This window comes from Ylistrum balloti, unplaced genomic scaffold (assembly GCF_031769215.1).
Source record: "Ylistrum balloti isolate Yb309-2 unplaced genomic scaffold, AGI_CSIRO_Ybal_v1 Utg370580, whole genome shotgun sequence".
NCBI lineage: Eukaryota > Metazoa > Mollusca > Bivalvia > Pectinida > Pectinidae > Ylistrum > Ylistrum balloti.
Genome location: NW_026782361.1, coordinates 1922463 through 1937147, shown reverse-complemented (window position 1 = coordinate 1937147; position 14685 = coordinate 1922463). Strand labels below are relative to the sequence as shown.

General features: G+C 32.6%; 1 protein-coding gene across 1 annotated transcript; it reads left to right on the top strand.

The window, feature by feature from the left end:
• The first annotated feature begins 6570 nt into the window (after positions 1-6570).
• LOC132556612 (serine/threonine-protein phosphatase PGAM5, mitochondrial-like) lies at positions 6571-11973 on the top strand. The gene is made up of 5 exons (XM_060221043.1): positions 6571-6734; positions 9440-9627; positions 10208-10422; positions 10581-10711; positions 11470-11973. Exons 1-5 carry the CDS (start codon positions 6571-6573, stop codon positions 11618-11620), a joined length of 849 nt encoding a protein of 282 aa, XP_060077026.1. The 3' UTR covers positions 11621-11973.
• Positions 11974-14685: the final 2712 nt, after the last annotated feature.

Genomic DNA, 14685 nt, shown 5'->3' with positions numbered 1-14685 from the left:
GTTAAACAGTGTTGAATATCAGTAAAACATTGTTGAGTGATGTCGACTGTTAAACAGTGTTGAATATCAGTAAAACATTGTTGAGTGATGTCGACTGTTAAACAGTGTTGAATATCAGTAAAACATTGTTGAGTGATGTCGACTGTTAAACAGTGTTGAATATCAGTAAAACATTGTTGAGTGATGTTGAATGTTAAACAGTGTTGAATATCACAGTAAAACAATTTTGAGTGATGCTGAATGTTAAACAGTGTTGAATATCACAGTAAAACATTGTTGAGTGATGTTGAATGTTAAACAGTGTTGAATATCAGTAAAACATTGTTGAGTGATGTTGAATGTTAAACAGTGTTGAATATCACAGTAAAACATTGTTGAGTGATGTTGAATGTTAAACAGTGTTGAATATCACAGTAAAACATTGTTGAGTGATGTTGAATGTTAAACAGTGTTGAATATCACAGTAAAACATTGTTGAGTGATGTCGACTGTTAAACAGTGTTGAATATCACAGTAAAACATTGTTGAGTGATGTTGAATGTTAAACAGTGTTGAATATCACAGTAAAACATTGTTGAGTGATGTTGAATGTTAAACAGTGTTGAATATCACAGTAAAACATTGTTGAGTGATGTCGACTGTTAAACAGTGTTGAATATCACAGTAAAACATTGTTGAGTGATGTTGATCGTTTAAGAATTCTAGTTAAACAATATTGATTACAGATATCACAACATTGATGATAAAACAGTTGAAAATGGTGGCACTTTTCGATTTAGTTGGGGGTATATGTGAATACTGAAAAGTCCTGTAAAGATTACTTTTTATTATTTGGGTACAGTTCAAAGCATTTTCAAGAATGATACTCTGTAGAAAATGAAATACCTTATTTACAGGAGCGTTTGAATTATATTACCACAAGGGAAGCAAATATTTATAATTTGTTTTCACTACTACATCTACTGCATCACAATATCAAGTTTGGTATTTAAGATTTTGAGAGCTAGATAAAACTTCTACTGTACAAGCAAGTCTTGTTTTATTTCTAAACTGAATATAAAAAGACAAACATTATTTCAATAGTGGCCTATAATTTTCAGATCAAACAACATAAACTTTGTTGGTTGTATTTCACTACAGCCAACTAACCAAAGTGAGTTACAGAGCTTGTTTGTTCAAACATATAGACACTTGTTACTAGTCCATCCATTGTCTATATTTCTGTAAATCACTACTTCATGTTAAACATTTGGTTGGTGATATGATACTAGGATTGTAGCTTTCTTGGATGAATACCTACAAATTTCACAAAATGAAGTTTCAATGTCATACTGTCAGGGTCACAGTTATCGACTATAGGTGATTGTCCATGAATTCCATGGAACCAGAACTACTAAGGACATGAACTTTGACCTGGAGCTAACTATTATAAGATTGAAAAAGTCATGATTTTCAGCCAGTGTGGTTGCTGCCATGGAGTCCTTCACAGTGGAATGACCTTGATTAAGGTCAAAGTAATCCAGTTTGTTAAGCAGTTTAACAACTTCCTTTAGGAATTGGAGGCCTGAAGTAATACATTGATTCAGTCAGTATCTTACTGTCACTGCCAGAGAGGTCAAATTTCTAGATATCCTTACATAATGTCCAAAGAACCAACTTCTTACACAACTTGTGAATTCAGAAAAGCATGTCTAACCAATACTATGCTGCAAATAAATGATTTGAATAAATATTCAGTGTGACGTTGACCTGCATCAGATTTCAAACATGTAATACATGTTTTTCAAACAATTAAGTTGCAAGTAAATGATTCAGGCAATCTTCTTGTATTATTTTTGTAAAATGTGTGTTGAAATGCAAAACAAAAATTATTAACCTATTATTATGTCAATTTTTTTAATAGAAAATCCTTTTTTGAACATACAGGCTCTGTTATATCGATTGCTTGATATCCCTTACACAAGTTACCCTTTTCTTCTTCTGTCCTAAAAACCTTCCATATTTTTCCACAAAGGATATTGATTTTCTTCTATATTGCATGGGAGCAATTTGTTCTATAAATTGGTTGACCAAATATGTTCAGTTTGTAGAAGGAGTTATATGGATATTTATTATAATATGTATTAAGGTTTTTACACCAACAGAAGTCTCGTAGGAACTTAGTAACATTTCTGATACAGTGAAAATGTATGATATCATATTTCATGTATTTGGTATTACCGTTCATGTATATTATTTAATTGTTTCAGAAACAACCATGGAGGTTTTGAAAGAACATTGATTTAACAACTTTCCATTAGTTACTAGACAGTCCCAGAGAATTTAGATGTAATCACCAGTAGAATGAACCAAAATTGAAAAAATTTAGTTGGGTGTATGTATTCATCATCACAGATGGTTTACATTGTATTCATAGTAAAAGCATCAAACCAAACATTTCCTGATGTATAACTTAACTTTTCAGAATATTAGTGAACGGCTTGTGTTAATTGGATACAATGCTAGTGTAACAATGCACACAGATGAGAAGTTCCCAGAGAATCTGTATTACTGTGGATCAGTATCTGAATGTTGATATTCCGTAAGCCAACACGACTTATGAGCTGAGTTACCTAGTTACCTCATATTGTTTGTTTAATTTTTTGTACACATATCAACTGTTTGCAGCTTATGTGCACTTGAACTGCTTGAATATTTAGTTACATCTAGAAACAAGAGATTTTGTGTGGAAATCTAGACTTTATTACAATTGTAATAAAAAAACCATTTGAGGTAAAGCTAGACATATACATAAATTATATTCATTAAATGAATACCTTTAGTCATTTATAACTTGTTTGGTTGATTACCAAATGATATGCTTTGTTTAAAAATGTACTTTTCTTGATTCTATTGCTGGATTTTAGCTGAATATTTTTTTTTTTTTTTTGGCAGTTTTTTTCTATAATTCATAAAGGAAACACTTTTGCATCAGATTATCTTATCATTCTAAATTTGATATTTTTTTAAAGAAAGGATTCATGTTTTCAAGATTGTTTAAGTGGAAGGTTTTGTGAGGTACATCTTTAACATTTCCTGTTCATAAATATACACACCAATGTTAGTTGCCGCAGAATGCCATTGTATAGTTCAATTTCTAACTATCATGATTTAAAACCTACACATTTCCATTTGAAATCAAACCAACATTTACTTCTAATTTGTTTCATTTTTTGAAATAATTCTTAAAAATTAAAAAGAAAATTGAATCTGAACTGTGACTGTTTCCAGCTGCAAGACCAAGTAATTGTAATCCGCTTTTATTTGATCATCAGTGATCTGAAAGATATCAATAAAAAGTCCATCGATCCCTTCCTCAGACACCTTAATAAATGGTCTATTGGCACCTTTATCAGACACTTCAATAAAAGGTTCATTGGTCTCTTCCTCAGACACTTTAATAAAAGGTCTATTGGTCCCTTCATCAGACAGTTCAATAAAAGGTCAACTTTTCCCTTCATCAGACACTTTAATAAAAGGTCTATTGGTCCCTTCATTAGAGACTACTATGATAGATCTGTTGGTCTCTCCATTAGAGACCACTGTAACAGGGCTTGTTAACATGACCATAAGAACATTGCAGTTTACACACAGTCTTTACACCATATACATCTAAGAATGATCATTGTTTGTAATCCATGAGAGAATTTAAAGAAAGAACAATAATGTTTAAATTTCTCTATAATTGCTTTTTTAAAGTAACAGAGTGAGAAAATTTCGGTATTTGGTGAGGAGATGTTTGTTAATCATGTTTTGTGTGAGGTATTCAATCTCTGTGGTTCTATAGTGCTTGGTTTTAGTATATGATAGATCCACTCCACAGGACACTGTGCTGTGTATACTCTTTATGTATGTATGGGTCAGCATGAATGACAGATCGATAAGGAATGAATGCTTCCAGAGTATGAATGTATGACCAAGGGTTTTTGTATGTTATTTATCAATGTTGTGTGTCGTGGAAAAGTATTTTATACTCAATGAATTGAAGGTGTACGTAGTTGTAAATAATAAAGCATTTTAATTTTATGCATGTGGAAGTAACCATTTATACATGATAATTATTTTATCTATTGCTAAAGGGCAGATAACTCTTTATCAGTTCTCCAAAGCAGGTAAAGCTTTGTCTGTCCTTTACCATATTTTGGATGATAGGTGATTTGTTATCAGTTACTGTTTAAGGGAATTTATCTCTTAGGTTATCCTGGTAACACTTTCTCTACATCTGAAGACTAATGATCAGTTGTGTGTGGGCAGGCTACCTGCATATTTGACCAGGATTATAAATTCATTTGTTGAGTTTTACAGAAAATCTCGGATCATGTAAATGTAACTTTGATGCTGAGAGAGATGATTTAGCTTTGTCATCAGCTGGTGACAAATTATTATTATTTAAATGTTCTGTTTGTTATGAAGTTAAATGGGCAGAGTGTAGCTACCATTACTTTGGTATTCACTACAATAGATTTATACTTTTCATTTTTTATTGACTTGAAATCTCAGAAATCTCAACTGTCTCACACTATTTTGTTCATTTTTAAAGAAAAAAAAAATTGTTATAATGAAGACAGAGATTGCTTTGTAATAAAAATATTGATGACATGTGTGTTCAAATTTTAATTTCTGAAATTTGTTAGGAACCAGCAGTATTTTTAACTTCTTTGATATCAAATGTTAGTGTAGTGGTGATCTGTCATGACTTCCATCATTTTGAATTCAGCAAATATAGCAGTAGTGTATTGGCTACGTGATTTGTGCTTGAGGTATTTGATGGAACACAGATATGGAATTGTGAAATTTTCCAAATTGTTTTGATTAAGAAGAATACAGGCTGTGGAATATTATCTAAAGATAAAATGATTTAACATTAAAATCCTGCTTGTTTTGTTGAAATTATATTTCAGATATATGTAAAGTTTTGCTGGTCGAGACCTATCATAGTTTATAGAAGTTGTTATACATTTCAATAATGCTGGAACATATATACTTTATTCTGACTAAAAGTTGAAATGAATTATTTCTATGGTGTTATTATAAATTAGACATGTGATTTTTCTACCCATGAACACTTGGCTTTTTCTAAAAATACTGATGAAAAACACCAGTTGGAGTAAAATGATATTTCTTTGTGGAGATATTTGTAAAAGATTTTGTCTAGAGCACAGACTTGTATTGATTGAGATGTACAAACTTATCCTTTTTGTATCTGCTACACATCATTGATGGAAATAGTCTAGAAATATACTGTAAAACCTTCTGGAAAACCTGTCATCAACTTCTCTACATAAGTTATGTTTCTATTGTTTTACTTTGGTAAAACCTACCAAAAACAAACTCTAGTCACTTCTCAGTTGTGTCATACCTGTTCATGCTTCAGCCCATCTCCAAAGTCAACAGTAACTACATTTGTACTTGAGATACAGTGTAGATGGACCACAGTTAGCTCTGCCATGTATTTCCAGATTATCAAACAAATAAAACTTGAATAATGAAATACCTGGTGTCTCATTGTTATTATTTGATGTTTTTCTGCAGTGCCTTTCAGAGCAACTGCTTTGCTACAGTAAATTGTACAGAAAACCATGGGTTGTAAATGCGCAAAACCATGAGATTTATTGTTCCTTGTATTTTTAGCCCACCATTATCAGATGGTGTGCTGTTCAAATCTCACTACATCCGTGGACCCGTTGTGTGTTCGTCCATAAACAATTTTTATCACTATTTCTTGAGAAGTACTACTTGGATCTTTCTCAAATTTCAGATGTAGGTTCCCCTTGATCCCTAGTTGATATTTGAACTGATCCAAAAAATAAAATGGCTGACAGGCAGCCATCTTGGATTGCTATTTCTTGAGAAGGACTCAATGGATCTCTCTCAGATTTTATAAATAGGTTTCCTTTTGTCTCTAGTTGTGCCCATTTGATTTTGGGACTGATCAGAAAAACAAAATGGCTGACAGACGGCCATCTTGGGTTTTCATTTTGAAAGTTTGTTATCACTAGAGAATCATTGCATAGATCTTTCTCAAATTTCAAGTGTAGGGCTCACGTTTGAGTTTCGGACTGATAAGGAAAACCAGCTTGGATTTGGCAGGTAAAGATTACCATCGCTATTTCTGCAAAGGAATGTTCAAATTTCTCATTATTAAGAGCAAAAACAGAGTAGAGAAAAGAAGGGAAAAGATCCAACTTTCAAAGGGCAAATAAAGATGTAAGATATCAATAAATATTTATAGATACCCCGAATTTGAAAAAGACCATCCCAACATCGTTGTTTAATAAGACAAGAATAAATAAAATTTTACTATTTTTACCATGATGATGAGATGGTGATGATGATGATTATCAAACAATTTTGAAAAAAAAAATTCAAGCAATACTAACACATATCGTACGTTTAAAATAAGATGTTCAGAAATATATTGTTTAATAGTCTTGACGATGATCACTTGTTCCGAAAATGTATATGTGTCGTTTTCGACTTTTACAAAAGACTTGCAAAGCGTATTTACGACTTTGATCATGGTAAACAAGAATGGCTGGTTGGAGTAGATTGGCACGGCGAAGTATCGCTGTAGTCGGCGGTGTCGCTGTTGCGGCAGGCGTTGTTTATAAAAACGATCCACAGAAATTTCATGCCGACGCTTCTTGGACTTCTAATTTCGAACCAAGTGTAAAATGGGACCACAATTGGGACAAGTATGCATTTTTGAACTGTTACTAGTTATCCTTGGCGCAGTAGTTTCGGACCTTAATAATCATTTCTCGCCTGTTACGCTATGTCGACGAATTGCCACCAAACAAATACATAGATAAATTAAAACTTGTTCATACTTTAACATTTATTGGAAAGACTGACCGGTGAAGCACCATTACTTTTCTGAAAAAAAAACCCAAACAGATACGACCTCAAATTCGCTCACCTGAAAATGACCAACATCTGTATCGGATATGTATCAGCACTTCCGTTTCTGATGACATCGCTAAATCATAGAAACGTTTGAGTTAAGTTAGCTTACAATGTCCCAGAAGTATGAATATATCACATAGAATCATCATTTGAACGGGAATGGTATTTTGATAAAAATTAAAATAAATTCATAGTGCGAAAGTGCTGGATACATATATCCACCTTTTCTAAAGTGTTAAATTCAAGGTTTTATGATTTGGTTCATGTTTTCCCATATGAGCCATATTTCTTGGTAAACTTCTCTTTTCTAATACAAAATTTTGAATACAGTTGATTTTTCATCTCTTTGTCTACAGCTCGCTAGTAAACTTAAATCAGAAATGAGTCGTCAAAAGTGATAAATGAAAAAAATCATCATTTTTCTAATATAAGACATGTATGTTTGGACTTCCCAAAATATTATGAGAAGGTATGGCCTATCTTTCATTGTCAGTTTTTATTTACATGACAGACGACGACAAAACATTGGCATCCGAGGATGGATGATATTTCATTATATATATCTGGTAAGATGTTTGGTGTGTAAGAATATGTATCTGGAAAAGATACACAAATTTGTCAAGGAAATATACACCAAAATATTTTATGGTGAATGGTTTTAATCACTGTTTTTTATTCTTTCTAGAAGTGTGACATGTTACAGCAACCAAAATTATCCGAGTCCGAGGTCATGCAGGGCAATAGTGCATGTGATATGACCAGAACCAATTTCCAGATGATATAATGTGATCTGTTATTTCCAAGGCACTTATCTTTGATGCTGGTTCTGCAATGTTATCAGCACGACCCAAATGCAAAGACCGTATAACATTTCAGTGCTTTTCACATGGAATTTGCTAAAATTTTGAGAACCCACATGGCCACTGTTTAGTCCCTCGGACCACACTGTACACATCTCTAAGTAATTGGACTCATCATTTATTTTTTTAAATTGCAGTGTTCCCCATTACTCCCTAATAAGAGAGTACAAAACCCCTTAATGGATGAAACCAAAACTTTTACCCCTGGTTTTCAAGTACTATATAAATACATTAATAGAGGTAAACTGTATCCCCAGTTTCAAAGGGCAGAGGAGAGCACTGAAATGGTGTTCTGAGTTCATTTGAAATGATGAAAGGTCACACAAAAATTTGCTGAATTTGCAAATTTATTTTTCACAGAACAAGACATGGACACACCCAAAACTACAGACATATCAAATCAATAATAGGTGCATCCATCACCCACTGGAACCTCCTCCCCACAGGTGTCATCTGATGTACAATACTCACAAAATTGAAATCCAAGGCAACACACAATACCCTCTCATACATTTACAACCACAATTTAATTACCTCCCCCTTTTTTTGTAAATCCAGTATATATATACCATCATATATTTTTTGTGTTTTTTAAACAAGCATGTATCACTTTACCATCCCCTCACCAGAATCATCAATATTAATGAAGGAGATGAAGAAAAGGAAAAGGAAAAAGGAAAGTTTTTAATATTATTTTAATGTAGGAGTTAACCCCCCTGATTTGTTACTTACATTTCATAAGCCTGCATTCCTTAATCACCAACATGTCTTTTCCAAGAATCATCTTATTTCTGGGCCAGTTATTCTAGTTTCCCCTTCCCCACACATCCTTAAGTGAATAACTAAGACATTGTGTCAAGTTTCTGTAGCCTCCTCGTATATATGATGTTTCTGTATGTAGAAATAGAATTACAATCAACAAGGTATATGTAGGTTCCAGATATAAACTCTTTATTGTCATCACAAGCTCCCTACATTTCATCCCATTCTGCAATCCCCTGACAAAGGCGTCCATTTATTTTATTGTTGATGTTTCTGTGACTGTCCTTATGAAATAGGTATGTTTTTCTGTATGATTTAAAATACAAGCTGTATACCCAACCCTCAATGTGGATGACAGATATCATACAGTTACTGTTTTTTTTTTACATTGTGAGCAATAGATTGTAATACCTAGGTTGTTTATCACTGACCATTTTATTACAATGGCAATATCAAGAGAAGGTTGGAATAATATATTGTACTGAGAAACCATTTTAGCTTTTATTTCTTAAATTGCTTAACTTGTCCATAGCTAACAGGTACATATCGTCTAGATAAAGTTGTTAGTTCTGGCTGCTGGGATGAAACAGTGTATACACTGAGGGAAATTTATTTTAATAATAGACAGAGCTTCTATTTAACTAAGTGTCAATTCCCATTTTGCTTCAAAATATGGAAATACTACAATCAAAATGCTGCCTTTGAAAGTCATGATTCAAAGTTCAGATCATTTTTGAGAGTCAAAGTCCCAGATGAGATTGACATTGGTGAATTGGAGACCCTAAATATGTGTTGTATAATTTATTAATTGGCTAATTGAAAGTGACCCTATTAGTAATACGATTCAACCACTGAAAAATATTTTCTCTCAGATGTGAACCAGCCAGTTTAGTGAAACCGTCAAAAAATCAAAATTCCTCTGAAGAGAAGGATGCAAAAGATGCAGAAAATGAACTGAAAAAACATACAGCAACAGCAACACGACATCTACTGTTGATTCGTCACGGTCAATACAACACTGATGGGGAAGAGGACAGCCAACGGTACCTCACAGAACTAGGTAAGTTCTCTTGCATAAAACTGGTATAAAACCTGAGGAATATGAAAACTAACAACACCTCACAGAACTAGGTAAGTTCTGGTGTCAAAAACCTGTGATTGTAGGTGGCTGATGGGTAATCCGGCTCAAACTGTTTTCAATATATCATAATGGCTCTTTTATAAATATCATAATAAAAGGTTTGTTGGAGTCAACTCGAAAGTAGCCAATCTTTGATATATTGTGTTCAGTAAGTTACTGGTGAAAACATTGTATTGTAAGATTCATCATGAATAAGGTTATTGATCAGGTTCAAGTGTTATCAACAGAATGTTGTTTCTATGGTTAAACTGTAAATGAATAGACTTTTTTCTTTGATAGATGATAGATAATGATATTCAATATATATAGATAAGACTTAATCAGAAAAGAGACACTTGTATGAATAAACATCACATGGCATATATCTTTTGTTCATTTAATCTGTGAATTAATTACAATTAAAAAATTATATTCCTTGAATATATTAACTTAAGGGAGATAACTAGTATAAATCCAAGGGAGTTAACTAGTATAAAAGTTATTGGACTGATTTCTTCAGGGCGAAAGCAGGCTGAATACACAGGTCAACGCCTGAAAGACTTGGGTCTGTCTTATACCATTCTCCTGTCATCGACCATGACACGAGCAAAGGAAACTGCTGATATTATACAAAAGTTCTTCCCTGATGTTCCACGTAAAGAAACGGACATGCTTAGAGAAGGCGCACCAATACCCCCTGAACCACCAATGGGACACTGGCGACCAGAAAAGCAGGTAACTTTTATTGCTCTAGTAGTTTGTTTTGGGAAGATGTTTTATTTTGGGAATTCCTTTGAAATTTGTTTTGATTATGGTGTTTTAATTATAATGAGTGATTATTTTGGTACTGTAATGTTATCTAGATGATTGATTTTCATGTTCTTTTTGAACAGTTTCTTCAAGATGGATCAAGAATAGAAGCTGCATACAAAAATCTGTTTCATCGAGCTGATGCCTCCCAGGAAACTGACAGCCATGAAATAGTGGTCTGTCATGCTAATGTTATACGATACTTTGTGTGTAGGTAAGTGGATTTTTATGTTTATCTCTGATGGGCTGATACTAATCAAAATCAGTTGATTAAAGCAAATCAGAGAGATATAAATAGGTCAGACATATTATATGATTATGTAAATAGGTCAGATATCTTACATGATTATCTAAATAGGTCGGACATCTTACATGATTATCTCAAATAGGTCAAACATCTTACATGATTATAGAAATAGGTCAGACAAGTTTTGTGACTAGATAAATAGGAATGATATGTGATTGCATTATATAAGCAGACTGGCATGTGATTATCTAAATAGGTCAGCCAAATTATGTAGTTATATAAATTAGGTTAACCATTGGATTATATAAAACATGTAGATATGATCAAGGGATGATGTGTTTAGTGTCAATATATCTGTGGATTATATCATGTGTTCGAGATGACATGACAGAGACAAAAGATTAATCAGGACAAGAAGCTGTAATTCAGCTTCCCTGATATAATATAGAACTCCAAAGGAAGAAAGAAGTAATAAATGAATAATAATTATTATAAAATGTTTAAAGTCTGTTTTTTCTAATATAAATGTTCAGTCTGTTTAGAAGGATGGACTGATGATGTGCATTAGATTTTACCTCAAAGATTTGGAAGTGTAAACATTTAAATTTAGTGATTTATGTATAGTTATGTAAGTTTGTGTAAAGATACAGATTTGTTTGTTTGTTTTTGATGTAATGATACAAAAATGTTAAAAACCTTTGTTACTTGTACTGTCTATTTTCCAGGGCTCTGCAATTTCCTCCTGAAGCTTGGCTTCGTATTAGGTTAAATCATGCTAGTATTACGTGGATAACAATTCGGCCTTCTGGACGAGTGTCTATACGTCACCTTGGTGAGTCTGGGTTCATGCCAGCGGACAAAGTGTCTGTTGTATGATAAAAACACAATAATTTGACATCAGGTTGGAGTAAGTGTGTAAAAGAAGATGTGTATGATGTAAGGATGAGTAAGCCATGATGAAGCTATTGGTGGTTTGAACAGAGACATTGGTGTATTTCTCATGGAAATCATGTTAAACATGTGAAAAATGTGAAAAGTTTATGAATACAGTGGATTTTACATAATCAAAGTTTGTCTGCTCCTTTACCAGTCATACGATTTACGAGGTTAATTTGACCAGATTTTTAATGTCTTGACATGTTATAACTCTCAGCAAAACAATTCTGTTGTTGCTATTCCTATTTTTTGATTTTCAACACAGAAAACTTCAATTAAAAGAGAAAAAAATATTGGAACTCTTCCTTGTCATTGTTACTGATGTAGTGATATTACACCTAAAACTTTTAAATTGTAGTACACTAGTGTAAAAGTAGTAAGCTTAACTGAGATACATATGTACCTGTTTATAATGTCAGTATTTGTAGACAAATATTTGTAATGTGCCTTCAGTTTAGGAAGTTAACTGTATATATAATTTTGTATTAGGTTTTGCCTTTCTTTTAAATGTTCTGTGATGGAACTGAAAAAAAAATCAAAACAACAAAACTCCATGTCTATGTCTGTCCCTCTGTCTGTTTATATAGTAATCTGTCTTTCTGCTAGATATTCAGTTGGTTTTGATAATTACTTCCACAATGAGTTGGATTCTGCAAATTTTCCTGATATGATAACTCCAACTTGGCTTGATTCTTTTGATCTATTTATATGCTAGAGTAGATATGTAACATGGTTTGTATCTACCTGAAGGTGCAGAATAATTTATTGTACAAGGATTTTATGTCTGGTATACTGATTTAAACGGTCAGACAATTACATTAACTTTAGATTGTCACTGATGAAAGTGTGTTTGTTATTACTTTATTTTGTAAGTGAGTAGCCTAAAACGGATAGTAATGATAATAAAGATGTAGTAAATAAAATCATCATCAACATCACCTCAGATCTCTGTCGATTCACAAAGAATTAGAGATAAAAGGAAGAATTAGAAGCTGCTGTGGAATACGTCAAGCACTCTATTTTTGGTAAGACAGTCATGGCTGAAAAAGATGAAATCAGGGTCACACCCAACAAAGGATTTAATAAATCTAAATATTTTTGTCCAAATTTGATTTACAGAAATGACAGATCACCAGAATTTTTACAGACTGAAACAGAACAGGTGAAAATCAAGACGCGAGGAAACAAGAATTATAGAAAAGGATCTTTCAACATGCTGTACCAAAACATAATAAAACTGGATAAAGGACTAACAAAGATCTTAAAAAAAAGTAAAATGCAATGTCCTGTCATTTGTTGGACCGACAAGACATAAATAAAACAAGGGGGAGGGGATAAAGAAACCTTACATATCAACATAACAAACTGGAACACAACTAACACAAATACCTGACAACCGACATGTGGACCTGTTAGACCCTAGATATTTACTACAAACCTATATATAACAACTGGAACACAACTAACACAAATACCTGACAACCAACATGTGGACCTGTTAGACCCTAGATATTTACTACAAAGCCGAGTTTGATCTTGAGCTGTTACAGTGTACCAGGGATATCAGAACACGAAGTTGGAGATACAGAGTTCTAAACAAAACCCCACAACCAATTCTAATCAGCAGGAAAGTTAATATCCATGAACATCTTGTGACAGACTGAAACATCACCTAAACATCAAAGAAACTGGAGCATGGCTGTAAAAATGACGGCAAATATTCAGAAAGGACTTGGCCAATGCTATATATAACCATATATCGTCAAAACTTAAAAATAAAACAGACTACAATGGATACTAAATAAAAGATAAGAACGAGGAAATGTTCTACCAACAAGCCAGAAGAACTTCAAAGGACTAGAGGTAAAATAAAAGTCAACGGTAGGGAAAAGAGATAACGGAACTGAAGAAAATCAGCACAAATAACCTACAATGTCTTAACATAACAACAATGTCTTAAACAACCTACAATGTCTTAAACATAACAATGTCTTAAACAACCTACAATGTCTTAACATAACAATAATGTCTTAAACAACCTACAATGTCTTAAACAACCTACAATGTCTTAAACATAACAACAATGTCTTCAACAACCTACAATGTCTTAAACAACCTACAATGTCTTAAACAACCTACAATGTCTTAACATAACAACAATGTCTTAAACATAACAACAATGTCTTAAACAACCTACAATGTCTTAAACATAACAACAATGTCTTCAACAACCTACAATGTCTTAAACAACCTACAATGTCTTAACAAAACAACAATGTCTTAAACAACCTACAATGTCTTAAACATAACAACAATGTCTTAAACAACCTACAATGTCTTAAACAACAATGCCTTAAACAACCTACAATGTCTTAACATAACAACAATGTCTTAAACAACCTACAATGTCTTAAACATAACAACAATGTCTTAAACATAACAACAATGTCTTAAACAACCTACAATGTCTTAAACATAACAACAATGTCTTAAACATAACAACAATGTCTTAAACATAACAACAATGTCTTAAAAAACCTACAATGTCTTAACATAACAACAATGTCTTAACCTACAATGTCTTAAACATAAAAACAATGTCTTAAAAAACCTACAATGTCTTAAACATAACAACAATGTCTTAACCTACAATGTCTTAAACATAACAACAATGTCTTAAAAAACCTACACTGTCTTAACATAACAACAATGTCTTAAACAACCTACAATGTCTTAAACAACCTACAATGTCTTAAACATAACAACAATGTCTTAAACAACCTACAATGTCTTAACATAACAACAATGTCTTCAACAACCTACAATGTCTTAAACAACCCACAATGTCTTAAACATAACAACAATGTCTTAAACAACCTACAATGTCTTAACATAACAACAATGTTTTAAACAACCTACAATGTCTTAAACATAACAACAATGTCTTAAACAACCTACACTGTCTTAAACATAACAACAATGTCTTAAAAAAACCTACAATGTCT

Coding starts and splice junctions, on each gene's coding strand:
- LOC132556612 (XM_060221043.1), top strand. CDS start 6,571: ATGGCTGGTTGGAGTAGATTGGCACGGCGAAGTATCGCTGTAGTCGGC. Junction 6,735..9,439: donor TGGGACCACAATTGGGACAA/GTATGCATTTTT, acceptor ATTTTCTCTCAG/ATGTGAACCAGCCAGTTTAG. Junction 10,423..10,580: donor ACTGGCGACCAGAAAAGCAG/GTAACTTTTATT, acceptor CTTTTTGAACAG/TTTCTTCAAGATGGATCAAG.